This window comes from Phaseolus vulgaris, chromosome 5 (genome assembly GCF_000499845.2).
Source record: "Phaseolus vulgaris cultivar G19833 chromosome 5, P. vulgaris v2.0, whole genome shotgun sequence".
NCBI lineage: Eukaryota > Viridiplantae > Streptophyta > Magnoliopsida > Fabales > Fabaceae > Phaseolus > Phaseolus vulgaris.
Window position 1 is genome coordinate 7,154,654 of NC_023755.2, and position 14,977 is coordinate 7,169,630.

The 14,977-nt window shown below is 32.3% G+C and overlaps 1 protein-coding gene across 1 annotated transcript; it reads right to left on the reverse strand.

Annotated features, from left to right (window-relative positions):
* Positions 1-1,789: 1,789 nt before the first annotated feature.
* LOC137835025 (translation initiation factor IF-2, chloroplastic) lies at positions 1,790-10,460 on the reverse strand. The gene is made up of 12 exons (XM_068643317.1): positions 8,531-10,460; positions 8,405-8,437; positions 7,734-7,847; positions 7,406-7,555; positions 7,203-7,301; positions 7,046-7,108; positions 6,416-6,571; positions 6,235-6,300; positions 4,434-4,670; positions 3,591-3,866; positions 3,177-3,365; positions 1,790-2,456 (listed from the first exon to the last, which is right to left on the reverse strand). The coding sequence occupies exons 1-12, from the start codon at positions 10,043-10,045 to the stop codon at positions 2,295-2,297; spliced, it is 3,060 nt and encodes a 1,019-aa protein (XP_068499418.1). The 5' UTR covers positions 10,046-10,460; the 3' UTR covers positions 1,790-2,294.
* Positions 10,461-14,977: the final 4,517 nt, after the last annotated feature.

A 14,977-nucleotide genomic window follows, 5' to 3' on the forward strand; every position in this document is an offset into this window, starting at 1 on the left:
GAGGGAGTGTTTATGGAAAAAAAGGAATTGGAATCAAAATATAAGGTTAGAGAAACGTTAAGGAAATGAAAAGATCTAAACATGAATCTTTGTGGTTTGTGGAGGGAGTTACAACTAAGGTCATGATGAGAGGACAAAAATATTTGGAAAAAAAAAAGTAGTCACCATCATAGGTTATTATAAAAAAAAACTATAGCAAAAGCTTCTAAAAATATAATAGTCTTTCAAACCAAATTTGGGTTCAAGAGTTTATTACATGTAATGTAATGAAGGTATCAGCATTTGTCCTAAAAGGGTTAAATTTAATTAAATTGGTACTTGTAAGGCATAGGTGCTAGGGTGGTTGGGATAGTGTTAATGGAAGGGTAGAAATTTCAAGCACTGAAAGATCTAGTGTCAAAAAAGGTAAAGCTCAAAATTGGAATATTAGGAGAACTCAAATTACACCCAAAAACTTGTAAAAATTGCATATGTGCAACTCAGTTGTGTACCAAAATACAGTGAGGCTGATTGCTGAATTACTATCCTACTGGCTAGCAATATCTTGCCATTGGTAGTCCAGTTACAGGTAGCATCAAATGGTAAGGAAGAATTAACAAGTAAGATTGTGGCAGAGAGGTTTTTGAGAGATTTATAAATACACAATAGAGCATAGAACCTAAAATTTTGATATCTTCGTAATACAGAGTTCCATGGTCTAACAATTTAGGTAGGTGTCACATTTGTTAGACCATAGAACCTGTATTTTGAATATATCAAAATTCATTCAAAATGCAACTAGTAATTGGTCAAAGAAGATGAGGGGATATTAGACTTGAGGAACAATGATACTCAAGGAACACTTTCTTACATAAAACAACATGCTGAAGTTGTATTTCTAGATTTGAGAAATCAGGAAAATATAAAAAGAGTAATCACAAACATTTTATTTATTGTTGTGAAAATATATCACTATAATCAAATCATTAAATAGAAAATAATTAATCATTAAATTCATTATTAGAAATTAAAAAAATTATTGATATATAAAGTAATTCCTGTTATTAATAAATAATTTTTAAATTAGAAATAATTTTTAAATTAGTATCTAATTAGCTATCAAAATTTTAGTTATCAATAAAAATAAATTAGTATCTACGTTGATAACTAAAACATTGATAATTAATTAAATACCAATTTAAAAATTATTTATTAATAGTAATAAAAAATTAGTTTTAAAAATAATATTTAGTTTAATTAATTTAGTGATTAATTATTTTTTACCTCTAAATTTAATTTTTATTTAATAATTTTATTGTAGTATATAAGTAAAATATTAACATTTCCTTTTTCAAATGCGTATTTCAGAATTTCAAAAAAAATCTATACTTGAAAGTTTATTGAAACTATATTTCATTTCCATCTCCCACTCTGGTTACCATTCCATACTCCTCCTCCTTTTTCTTATTCTTTTACTTTTACAACATACAAGAGTTCCATCTTTTTTTTTTTTTTATTACCTTATCTCCCTCTTTTCTTTTCAAATTACTTTTACCAAACAAAATATATCAAAACTAATCTACTTTCTCATCAATAACATTTTTTCTGATTTAAAATTTAAATTTAAGATTGGACTACAAATAAGAATGAAATATATGAAGACTTACACATACACTTCAGATCCAAAAAATTTAAAATGAATAATCTATGTGTAGATAAGGTCAACATTAACCAATATGTTTTTTTCGTAATTTTATGTAATCCAGTCATTAGGGAATAAAACAAAAGCAGAAAAGAATTAACCAAAGTATTTACATTGTTGCACAACGTTGGATCATCTAAATATATTTCATGTAAGAGCGAAACACAGTAGAAATACAAATTTTCAGACCTCAGTGTCACATGATGCATCTATTTTTTTTTTCTCCTTTTATCAAAAAATAAGATGATGCATCCATTATATAGCATCATACAAAAAATGAAGAAAAAAACTGCAATTCTTCCGTTATCTTATGTGGTATTTTTGGGTCAAGGCATTGAAACTTTTTCCATCTACAAGGAGCTGAAACTGATATGCTTTGTTATATACACTTTTACATCCAACAATGCAACAAATCATTTTGAACTCAGATCTTCAGCAGGGCCAACCTCAATATCAATATAATGAATGATGAGGGAATTGTTACCTCTCTCCAATGTCACAACATCAATTGGAGAGAAATACAACGTATTTTCAACTGGAACCTGGAATGCATTTGGACTGTGTCAAACACAAGATAGGAAACCAATCCATAGTGGCACACACAGTCTTCATTCTACATTGCAACTCCTACTCCCTCCACAGCAGCTGCCATTGATGCTGAGGCCTCTTCAAGGGTCCTCTTCTTCTCAATTGTGTTGAAGGCCTCAATTATGTCACCCTCTTCCCAATCATCAAAGTCTTCCAACCCAAGTCCACACTCAAGACCAGCATTTACCTGTTTACAAGGGAGAATGTGTATTCAGTCAGTAGCTACAGTGACATGGAGACAACACAGATATTCAACACAAAGAAACCATAGTTGAATTATACAATACACTGGCAAAATGTTGTTCAACCATTCTAAAAAGGAAGCATGAGAAAGCTATTACACAGTCGAAAAAGGCAGCATCTGAATAAGCTTTACATGAAACATGTCATGCAACAGAAATAGAGGTGGCAAAACAGGTTACCCAACCCAATGCAGGTTGTAGGCTATAGGGAATCAGACAAAAAAATATCCAAGTTCAATTTGTGCCCATAAAAGGAACTCCAAGCCTATCTTTTGGACAACTGCGGAGACAATGAAGAAGACAGAGTGGAATCGTACCCGCTCTAATACCAACTTGAACAAATGAGAGGACTGAAAACACAGTGTATTCAACCTACAATGTTGGACATATTGATGTATATATAGGACACACAGAAGAGGCAAGACACTTGCCTAAAACTCTAACCCTAAAGAAGGCTACACACAAGAAAAATAATCAAAAGTAACATTACACTTCAACAATAGCTGATGCCTATTTGTCATAGCCAAATCGGGTTCACAATTGATAAGTTTCTATTAAGGAACATTTGTCCAACCGTCTTCATACTTGTAGCATGCAAATGTTGCAGTGTTATTCTTGTGTGTGAATTCTAAAAATGGGAATTAACACTGGAAGCAGAGTCATACCTCTTTAACAATTTCCTTCACTCGTCTCAAAGAATCAATAATACCAACATGAACTATTTTTCCCTTCCGCTTGACTCGAATACCACAATCTTTTAGCACCTTTCCCTCTGTAACCATGCATCCAGCAACACGACCACTACCACTGCTGAATACAGCTCGTACTACTGCTGAACCAATTGTTAATTGTTCCTACCAAAAGATAGCAATAAGTCTCAGCTAAACAGAAACTATAATATAAACCTCTAAGTACCCTTTAGAAACAGTATAAAACAAATTTATAAGTCCGTGAGATATTTTTACAAGTTTGATTGGATTTAAATGTCATGTAATAATCAATTTTCTGTGTACTCAAACAAAAGTGTGCATATGCATAATCTACACTAAGGTTACAAATCTGAAGATATGTTGATTTACCTCAACTGGTTCTAGGAGCCCTTCCATTGCCTTTCGTACGTCATCAATTAATTCATAAATAACTCTGTATAATCTAATCTCAACCGCTTTGTTATCAGCATAGCTTTTCACAGAGCCTGGTGCTTTCGCATTAAAGCCCACAATGATGGCCTTGCTTGCAACTGCAAGGTCCACATCACTAGTGTTTACATCACCTGTTGCTTCCAACAAAAACTTTAGTGTGACATTTTCTTGTGGTAGCACCTGCAGAGCTTTTCTTACAGCTTCAATAGATCCCTAGCCATGAGCAAGAACAATGACATTAATTACATGTGAAGCAATAACCACAGTAATGACTAATGATAAACGAAACATATTGCAGTTTTAGCTATTTAATACAATACAGAAAATGCCACCTTCATTGTATGTTACCTATTGTGGACATTTGACAAGGCATACAACAGATTTCCGTACAGGCTAGGTTATTGATAGCAAATAGGATAAGGTTGGTATTGACACTTCCATACAGGCAACACTAAAAATTACATAATACACTCGTGTTTAACACTTAAACAGGCAATGTTGTTTCCTGACAGATATATAAGCATGTCTTGGTAATTCTATTGAAGGCGAGAAAAAGCACCCAAAGCCCTCTTAGGATAGTTCGTAAAGGAAAATTGGTAAGATACATGCTACGTAAGTTATGCTCTCATTTCAATGTTTCGATACAATATATAATCTGCATGAAAAATTATATCTCTGATAAAGTCATTAATAGGTTCAATCAGCCAAGCAGTTCCAAATTAAAAGTCAACCAGAAACTGTACAGATTCAAGCAACACTAGCAAAAAGAAGTGATCATACCTGAAGATCAACCTTCAAAATAATATTTAGTTGATGCAAGTCGAGTCCAGACAGCTTTCCTGAGGAAACTGCCGAAGCTAAGGAAGAAAGGGTGATCTTGCCATCTCCTGCCTTAGCTGAAATACGCTCATTTCGCAATGACTCAGCACGAGTCTCTGCCCTTTCGCGTGCAGCATCAAGGGATTCAACAACCTCAAATACATCACCGGCAATAGGAACATTATTCAATCCAATAACCTGTATAAATCAGAAAATTTTGAATTAGGTGAAATTTTAGCATCTATAAAGAGCCTCACAATTCTTCTTGTGGCTCTTAAAAAGTACCTGAAGAAGGTAACTACGAAATTCAAAATCTATGGGTGATATATTCTTTATTCTCCACCTTATGCTACTAAGAGCAACATTGATGCCACCAACATATTTTTGTCTTTTGATTCTTTATGAGGATTGGAAATAATGACACTTAATGAAGTCATGAAATACTATGTTCATGTATCTCAATTTGTATGCATTCAGTGCTCATGGATATTAATTTGTAGGAAGTTGCATCAGTTATTATAACCCAGGGGAATAGTCTCCACAAAGTCTATAAGGGTCTACATAAGGAGCAGAATCTATGCACTACAACTGAATAAGAAGCTGTTTCATTCTCTAAGCTGCTCTCTCTTAATTCTACCCCTACCACTGAATTCGACTGAAAACATTTCCTCTAATCAATACGTTTGTAATATGAAACATCAATTAGTTGGAGGAATGAAATCTACCTGATAGAATGAGACCAATGACTTTTTGTAGTAATTAATAATGCAACAGCTATGAAGTTCTACTTATTCTTCCCAGGCAAATCCCCCCAAAGCCCCAAAGGAGGAGTGCAGGATCAATACAGAAAAAGACAGATGAAAGAAGCATTTGTTGTAAAAAAACACATTGCAAAATCTTCTAACCACAATCTTTTATAGGATTGCTTCACCCCACACCTTAACCAGACACAAAAGTGTAGCTCATCCATTCACATCGAAGAGACAAAACCATTCTTGAATACAAAGAAAGAACCTCAAATTTGTGTTCTCCATATTAATTGGTTTGTTCTTGGTTGGTTATAGAAATATTTGTTTTGTTCAGCAATCATATATGGATGTAAATGCACATACAATAAATATAACAGACAATAATTATGTAATTTAAATGGAAATTACAGAAATTTCATGTCAACAATGAATTCTCACCAATAAATAAAAGATGATAGAATCTGGATTAGAAACTACAAATAAAATTAATTTTATAAAATATTCAGGGTATTTGAGAGATCATGTTCTCTTCCCTCCCTTGAGTAAAATTCTTTTTATTAAATGATAAAGTGTAGCTCTGTCTCTAATCTCCTTGTTTATTTATAGGCAACATGCCTCATTCAAACTATTTCATTCCACTAACCTAGCTACCTAACTCACTAACGTAACCATCTAGCGGGTACCAAACAGAAGATGAGTGAACTTAATGAGCATCCAGTATTTATATTGATTAGCAAACTCATATTTGATACATGCAGATATAGTGATCCAGTCCATGTACATGTCAAAGGAAACCACATTATTAATGTGAATCATGTAATCAAATGACTCACAAACCTGATATAGAACACTAGTTGTCCAATTTAGCTTAAGATGCTTAATGGGAAATGGTGTGTTAACTACATCACAATCCCCCCTAGTTCTTTTGTACTGTGTTATCCAATTTTTTAAGCAAATTCTCAAAGAAAAGTAGTGTTAATTATATGCCTCTTCTTTACTACGACTTTACAAACCTGTACAGGTATAGAAGGTGTAGCTTCATCAACACGCTTTCCACCATCATCAAATAATGCCCGCACCTGAGAGAAAGAAATTAAATATATTTACAGAGGGAAACAAAGTAGGAAAGCAGAATTCAATAACCAGGTGTTAAGGTCATATAGTATTGAATTTTAAGTTTACGCATCTACCAACCTTTCCAAAAGCTTCTCCACAAACTACTATGTCACCCCGTCTAAGGGAGCCATTCTGCACAATAAATGTAGCCAATGGTCCCTTTGATTTATCTAGCCCAGCCTCGATGACTGTTCCCTTTGCACTTCTATCAGGATTAGCTTTCAGCTCTTGCAACTAAACCATTAATGCTTAGATCAGAATGAACGCCAGAAAGATAAAAGAAAGCCCAAACAAGTGTATGTTTTAACTGAACAATGATGCAATGTCAATTAGTCAATAGTCTTCAGTCCCATAAAAGCATCAAAAAAATAATCAAGGTATCTCCAATATGGAGGAAACTTAAGAATGCTAGGACACAAAAACATAATAGTATTTTCTCATACCATATGCATATGATTAAATAAAAAATGGAAAGTGAGTATTAAACTCCATGTATTTTTGAGAAAAATATAGATGTGCTGAATGTGTAAACTTACTCTCATAGTGGAATTATTTCCATCTATTGATCACAACTCACAAGTATATGCCAAAAACAAGATTTTCAACCAATACACATTTATAACATTAAAATTTATAAATTAATCAGATAAAGAGATAGAATAGTTATAAAGTGGCTTAAGCTAGTCATGACACCAACAGTAAAAATACCTCAGCAACAAGCATAACAGTTTCTAAGAGATCATCCACATTCTTCCCTTTAAGAGCACTTATCTGTTCACATAAAAAACAGGAGAAAAATATAACTTCTTTAAAAGTCAAAGAAACAAAAACATGGTATGAAAAGCGTCAAATAAGAAACACAAACCGGAACCATTGGGGTGTTGCCACCCCAATCTTCTGGCATTAAACCAATTGAAGAAAGCTCCTGCATGACTCGTTCTGGATTTGCTCCATCTTTATCTATCTGTTTAAGAGAAGTAAATAATAACTTGACAACAATTTCTCAAGCCATCATCAGGTAAAGCATAAGAATTTATAAATAAGGTTGCACCCATCATGTTGACATGCCTTGTTTATAGCAATGACTATGGGTACTCCCGCTGCTTTGGCATGAGCAATAGCTTCATTTGTTTGAGGACGAATTCCATCATCGGCAGCCACAACAATAACAGCAATGTCTGTTACACTTGCTCCACGAGCTCTCATCGCTCCAAATGCCTACAGGGGCACATATATGTATTTCTTATTGAAGGGAAAGAAAGTGAAAAATTGAGTTATAGTTAAAAACTACATGTCAGCATAAGAATTAAAGGATTTGACAATGATCCAGCAGAAGGAATTGCATACTTATAAGGAAAAACTTAGAAGTGGATAATTTTATTAAAACTGTGTATACCTCATGTCCAGGAGTGTCAAGGAAAACACAGGGCAACGTTTTGCCATCAAAAGGTACTTGCACTTTATAGGCCCCAATTCCTTGTGTGATCCCACCAGCTTCAGAAGCAGCTACCTGTTAACAATTTGTGCATCAGGCTAAAACTGAATGAGTGTAATATGAGATTTGGCAGGAGAAGCTCCAGAAATAACATAATTCCTGTAAATTCTTATGCTATGAAAAGAACAAGATGCAGTCAGCAAAGAAGCACCCAGAAAAGGGAGCAGACTACGGCATAGCATTTCACTGACACAAACAACAATTATTACTAATTTCTAAGCAACTATCTCTTATTGTATATAACAACTCACAATCCAGCAATCCTTTTAATTTTCTCAGCTCAGTATCTCTTTCCATAAGGGCCATCGAAATGCTTGTGTTTTGAAAGTTATATTAACCCCTAATCCTTTACATTGAAATCCATGGATTGCATATTTAGGACCATATCCTTCCTGGAAACCATAGTACAACCAGCATTGGGAACAATTGTATGCATATGTAAACTACTGTACCTAATCATAATACATAAAAGTCGAATGGTCGTAATCATTGACATAACATAACCTTTATATGTTCATGATTCCTAAAAGAAGCTGAAAGAATCATAATGATTTGATTAATTTTCACCATACCTTGCTCTTCCGTATATAATCCAAAAGAGTTGTCTGCCAATTGAAAACACCAAAATGTGTCAGCAAATGTAGGAATTCAGGGTAAATAAAACAGAGAAAAATGAAAGATACAGTGGTATCACTAACCTTGCCATGATCTACATGGCCCATAATAGTAATAACAGGAGGCCTATCTTTGAGTTTATCAAGGTCATCTTCGTCAAGAATTTCTCTTTTCTTCACTAAACCTTCCACTTTGACTGGGTCTGCATCTATGACTTCAACATCATACTCTTTACAAATCATCTTTACCATATCTTTGTCTATAGTTTGTACCCCATCTGGTTTAATCCCCTTGGAGTACAGATAACCAAGGATTTCACCTTCACTGGTGGCCAAACAGTATGCCAATTCCTCCACCAGCATACCACTGTCACCAACCTCCAAAATTTCTACTTTGACAGGAGCTGCATCCCTAGCAGCCTGAAGCCGTGCTGCCTTTCGACTTGCTTTACTCCATTTCCTTCCTTTTCTTGCTGTTGCAGCACCAGGAATAGAGACATTAAGTTCTGATGCGTCCTGAATCACATCTTCATCATCCAAAATTCGTCTTCTTCGTCCTCCCCCAGCCAGAGCACCTTTCTTCCGGAAATCATCTTTAAATTTTCCCGGGGAAGGTGCCTTCCCTGGTTTTGGAGGGGCTAGAACTGCTTGAGCAATTAGAGGATCAACAACTGGTTTCTTGGAAGCAAACTTGTCAATCAAGATGGGTGACTTCTTTTCTTTTGATTTAACCGATGTTTCAGCTGCTCCTTTGTCCCTCAAGACAACGGGTTTTTTGACAGGCGGGGGAGCTATAGAAGGTTTCGATAGTAACGCAGGTTGTGGTTTTGAAGGTTGTTGAGGTTTCAAAGGCTGAGGTTTCGAAGGTGGTTGGGGAGCACGAGTTTGAGAAACCACCTTCTCCCCTCCTCTAGTTTGAGACTTCTCCTCTTCATTCTTGTTATAACTAGGCTTTGGTACTTCCTTCACAACCTTCTGCACTGATGCAACAGAGTCCCCTTTACGCCATACACTCTTCAAGGTTTTAGACTTCAGAGATGCTGCTGAATTCACCGGTCTCTCAGTCCTAGGACTAGCACCAGCATTATTCCTTACTGGTTTATTCACTGAACCATTATTCTTATCACCATTCACCTTAGAACTCCCCAGCTTTTCCGCCTTCTCCAACACCTCCCCAAGTGATTCAATCACTTTATTCCTCTCTTCCACATCCCCAGTAGTCCTTGAGGGCCCCAAGATGGGGTCATCCCTATTGTCCGGTGCCTTCAACACAGGCTTTGGAGGAGGCTTAAGCACAAAACCAGTACCATCATCTCCACCACCCTTACTACTACTACTACTACTATTACTGTTAGAATCAAGGGACACTGAATTTCCTTGGTCAGCAATAAAATCAGTTGTGGTCACTGAATATCTACACACAGACAATGATAAACAATGCCATCTCTTTCTCCCCTTACAATTCCCTCTGGAAAAAGAGACCCTCCTCACCCCAGAATGAGACCTTCCAGAGGAACTCACACCCATAAGGCTCCCCAAACTCACTGGAGAAGCAAGAGAACTCATTGTTCCCTGCTTGCTCCCCACTAAAATTAACATGCTGAGTCCCACCCCACAACACTAACACACAAAAATGTTCCAAAACAAAAACACCTTCTAAAACCCCATCATATCACACACCTCAATCAACTATCCAACCTACCCGGATACCAAATTTCAACCAAGAGTGACAAACTAAGAGTAATACCAACACTTCTGGCCCAATAGAACAAAAATGGTATGGTACCTCGGTTCAAAGACAGAAGAAACTTTGGGTGTCAAATTGAGGTGGAACATGCAACTGGGAGCTTGTGAGAGAAGAAGAAGAAGAAGAAGATGAAGATGATGATGATGACGATGATGATGAAAGAAAGAAGTGAAGGGTGATTCTGTGGCTATGGAACGTTGTGAGTGATAGGTTTATGGCATTTTCCTTGAAGGGTATGTGTGGATGGTTTTGTGCCTGCGGAATTGTGTATGTGATAAGGCTTTTTCTTTTTTTTCTTTTTTTACTTTTTTATTTTTTATTTTTTTGTTTTTTTATGTACTTCCTTGTACTAGGAAAATTAAAAATAGGTTCGAAAAATCCTCTTAAAACATAAAAAAATATAAGGTGGAATCTAACTTCGTAAGTTTATGAAAGGTGTACCGAGGAACACGTCGTGATTAAAAATATAATTTCTATTATTAATAATAATAATTATTATTATTATTATTATTATTTTATGTAACTTGAGTAAAGTAGAAATAAATAAATAAAACATGGATATTTTTGGACAAAATTGGCTATATGATTTTTTTTTCAAGAACGAGAATTTACACGTGGCTTATGTTGTTTCTGGTTACAATGACTTACACGTAGTTTGGTCCTAATATATAAAAAAATAATAGTAGTTCTTGCAATTAGGAATGTTTGAAGATTGTATTTAATGAAGAATAATATTCTGATCTTATTATAAATTTAAGTTTTCTTCATTTCTTTTTTAATATTTAAATTTATAAAGCGGAAGGATCTTATCCAACTTTAAAGGGTTGTTTGCTTCCAGAGGTGGTACTGTTGTCGACGACGGAAGTCACAACACTACCCCATTTGGATCCATGTATTGTTGCGGGTGAGGGTGGAAGGAAAGAGAAAGGGGAGTGAATTTCGGTTCTCCCCAAAGATGAAGAGAAAGTTGAGCTAAGGAGAGCGAGTGTCACGTCATTCATAGCAAGTTACTTAGGTGCCCTTGCTTTTGTGCTTAACAGTGCCCCTGCATGCATGCCACATGAAAGCATCAGATTCCTGACTTGGCTCAGGAATCGTTTGACCGTGTGAAAGAGTGTGAAAGGTGAGTGAATGAAGTGGGTGAGGTAGGTGGGTGTGGAATGAAGCTGGCTATATAAAACGAAGCATGAAGGTGCTTCCTCCATTCACAAAAAAGCAAAGAAAATGAAGCCATTAGAGTGTGTAGTGTAGTGTGGTTGGAGAGATTCGTAAGCCATCATAGTTTGTGGTAGGGGCTTGAGTTACGTATAGCTTATTCATCTCACGTCCTGGGTTCATCTTTGTGGTTCATCTGTGGGTTCCTCTGAGTTGAGACAATGTCTCTGAAGGGTGCATAATCGATTATGGTGAAGATAATCGATTAAGCAAAGCTAGTAATCGATTATCTGTAAAAATTTCAACCCATAATCGATTATGTGAAGTGTGAAAAAAGGGTGATAATCGATTATGCTTGTTTTTTGCCTACTAACATAATCGATTATCCATGGATAATCGATTATCCTATGTATATAACTGAAGGGATAATCGATTATGTTCTAAATTTTGTGAAATTTGTTTCTTAATTTGTTTTATGTGATTTTCAGGCACTCGTGGTGGTGTGTTCTTCATCATATCAGTGATCCTATTATGTTGTTTTTGCTTATCTTCAGGTTTTTAAATTTTTTATGTAAAGTTATTTTTTTTATTTCTGTTTTATATTTATGTTTGGATGATTATGGTTTTGTAATATAATTTGTTTAGAATTTATTTTAGTTAATTATGTTAAGGAGTTAGTAAATTAATGTTGGTTGTAATATAATTTGTTTAGACTTTAGTTTAGTTAATTATGTTAAGGAGTTAGTAAATTAATTCCTTTATTTGATTTATTGTTTTAATTTTTGTAGATAGTTATAATTTTTATAAGATTTAAGAAAAATATTTATTTGTATGAAATGAATGATTTACAGAATGGAAAAAAAAATTGTAAAGTTTAGATTTTTGATTATAGTAAACATAAATTATTAATGTTATAATTAAATCAAATAAAAAAATGTTGTGGTGATTAAAGAAAACTGAAAAAGTTTAGATAAATATTGTTTATAAGAGAATAAATTTATTTAAAATTAATAAGAAAAAAATTAATGTTTTTAAAATGAATATTTTTACAATTGGAAATAGAAATTTGTAATTTGTAAGTTTTTTAAAAAGTAATTGATATTTTAGAAGTGGTATTTTGAATTGATATTTTAATAATAAATGTAGGAAGTAATTATTTATTTAAAAATAATTGTTTATAAAAAAGATTTAAAAAATTTAATTTAGACAGAATGGAATTCAAGATTTAATAAATATTTTTATAGGGTTTTATTTTTGTACATTTAACATAATTTATTAATGTTATAATTAAAAACATTATAAAAATGTTGTAGTAATTAAAAAAAACAGTAAAAGTTTATTAATGTTATAATTAAATCAAATAAAAAAATGTTGTAGTGATTAAAGAAAACTGAAAAAGTTTAGATAAATATTGTTTATAAGAGAATAAATTTATTTAAAATTAATTAGAAAAAAATTAATGTTTTTAAAATGAATATTTTTACAATTGGAAATAGAAATTTGTAATTTGTAGGTTTTTAAAATTATGTAAGTAAATTAACTTAAATAAAAAATAATTTTTAATTAATAAAATGTTAAATAATAAAATTATACTTTAATTTTAAATTATAATTAACTAAAATATGAAATAGGATTAATCATTATTTATTCTTTTTTTTATATAAAGGGTAAAATTATAATCTTACAAACTTTACTATTCAAAATAATTTATAATATTCTTACAACTATCACATCACTCACAAATTTCAATAAACTTTCCTCACATGTCCACTCTAACATACTCCAATCCAAACAACCTCAATTTTCTTCACACTTCCACTCTCACTCACCCTCAACTTTCCACTCCCCCACACTCTCTAATCCAAACACACCCTAAGTGAATCCGAAAAAATTTATTTGTTTTTTTAATTTTAATTTTTTTTAAGCATAAATCATTTAATAGTAATGTGAACTGATCTATCCATTTTAAAGTTGGTTATTTTGACAAAACAAACTTTTAGCTATCGAATGAAATTAAAATTAACTAAATAAAACATAAGATTTTTTTTGCAAGGCAAAGAGAAAGACGGACTCCTAGTTTACAAGTGATTTTAATCATATTCACAAACACAATACTTAGTTGATCCACTCAATGTTTAACTTAGGAAAAAGTCATAAAACACTCTTAAGGATCATCGTACCTCATTACCTATTAAACCCTCTATTAATAACATATATATCTTATTAAAGTTTAAAACTATACTTTCACTATTTGTATATAAAAAGATTTAAGTTATGGGGTTAGTTCATAATACCCATTTTTTCAAGTTAAGCATATTAATTCTTAATTAACTAATGAGATTGTGAATAACATAAGGGGTCAATTTCTAAATCAATACTTTGAAACTCTATAAACATGTCTACAATTAATTTGTGGCCATGATTTGAAAGCAAGTTTCTGAATATTATGTGTGGGAAAAAATTAATCATTTAACACATATTTTATATTTATCATGTTTTTAAGTATTCGAAATTGTTCATCTTAACTTTGTTTCTTATTATTCTTTGAAGATTAATTTTCATACGTAACTATAATGTTTTTATATTGCAAATTAATTAGGAAATTACTATGAACATGACTTTTAAATCACCAAGGTCAATAATCTAAAGGCTTATAATTGTTAGACAGAAATAGTTATGAAGAGTTTATTTTGATGTTAACATATAGTTAAACATATTTAAAACATAAAACAAAAGATTTAGGTATAAAAAATGTTTTAGTCTATTGGTTTTTACGTGCTTTGCCTTTTTACGAATACTAAATTGTTTGTAATATGTTTATGATATTATTCAAATATATTATGTAACTTTTCGGTTAGTTTAAAAGTTTTATGCAATGTGCACTTAAAAAAATATATATATATATTCTTTATCAAATTACTTTAAAAAAAAAAATTGTCTTCTGTATTAAAGTAAAAAAAGTGAGAAAGCTAATAAGGTACATTGACATGAGTTTAACTATATTTGTCTCTCTAATAATATATAACAGATATAATATATCACATCCATGTTGTATTCGTCCAACTTTTCATTGAAAAAATTTTACAAAAAAACAAAAGAAAAAATATCTTATCAAAGAATTTAGTGTAAAAAATATTATCTTTTTATCTTCTATATTAACTAGTAAAAAAAATATAATTACATGAATTTCAAAATAAAATTTCAAATAAAATAAAAAGAATATTTTAATAATTTAAAAATATAATGAATATGTGGATGCACTTAAAAAAAATTATTTAACGGAGATTATCAAAGAATGAAGAACATGTGAAAATACATACAGGTCAATGCAAACTAAACTAAAGAAGAAGTTCAAGCCAAATAGAGAGTATAAAAAACTCTTATACCTTTGAGCAAACTCTATTGGTCAAGTTGGATAAAGTGTATATTACCACTAATTTCAAGAAAGAATATAAAGAAGAATATGATTTCTCTCATGCATATTTCACTTGCTTTTATTTTGTATTCATGCTTAAAAACTGTAATATTAAAAGTAAAGATTGAATAAGCAATTAAGCACAAAATAACCATGCTCTTATACCACATGATGTGAGTTGATTTTAGATTGACACATTTTAGAGGTTTCACTT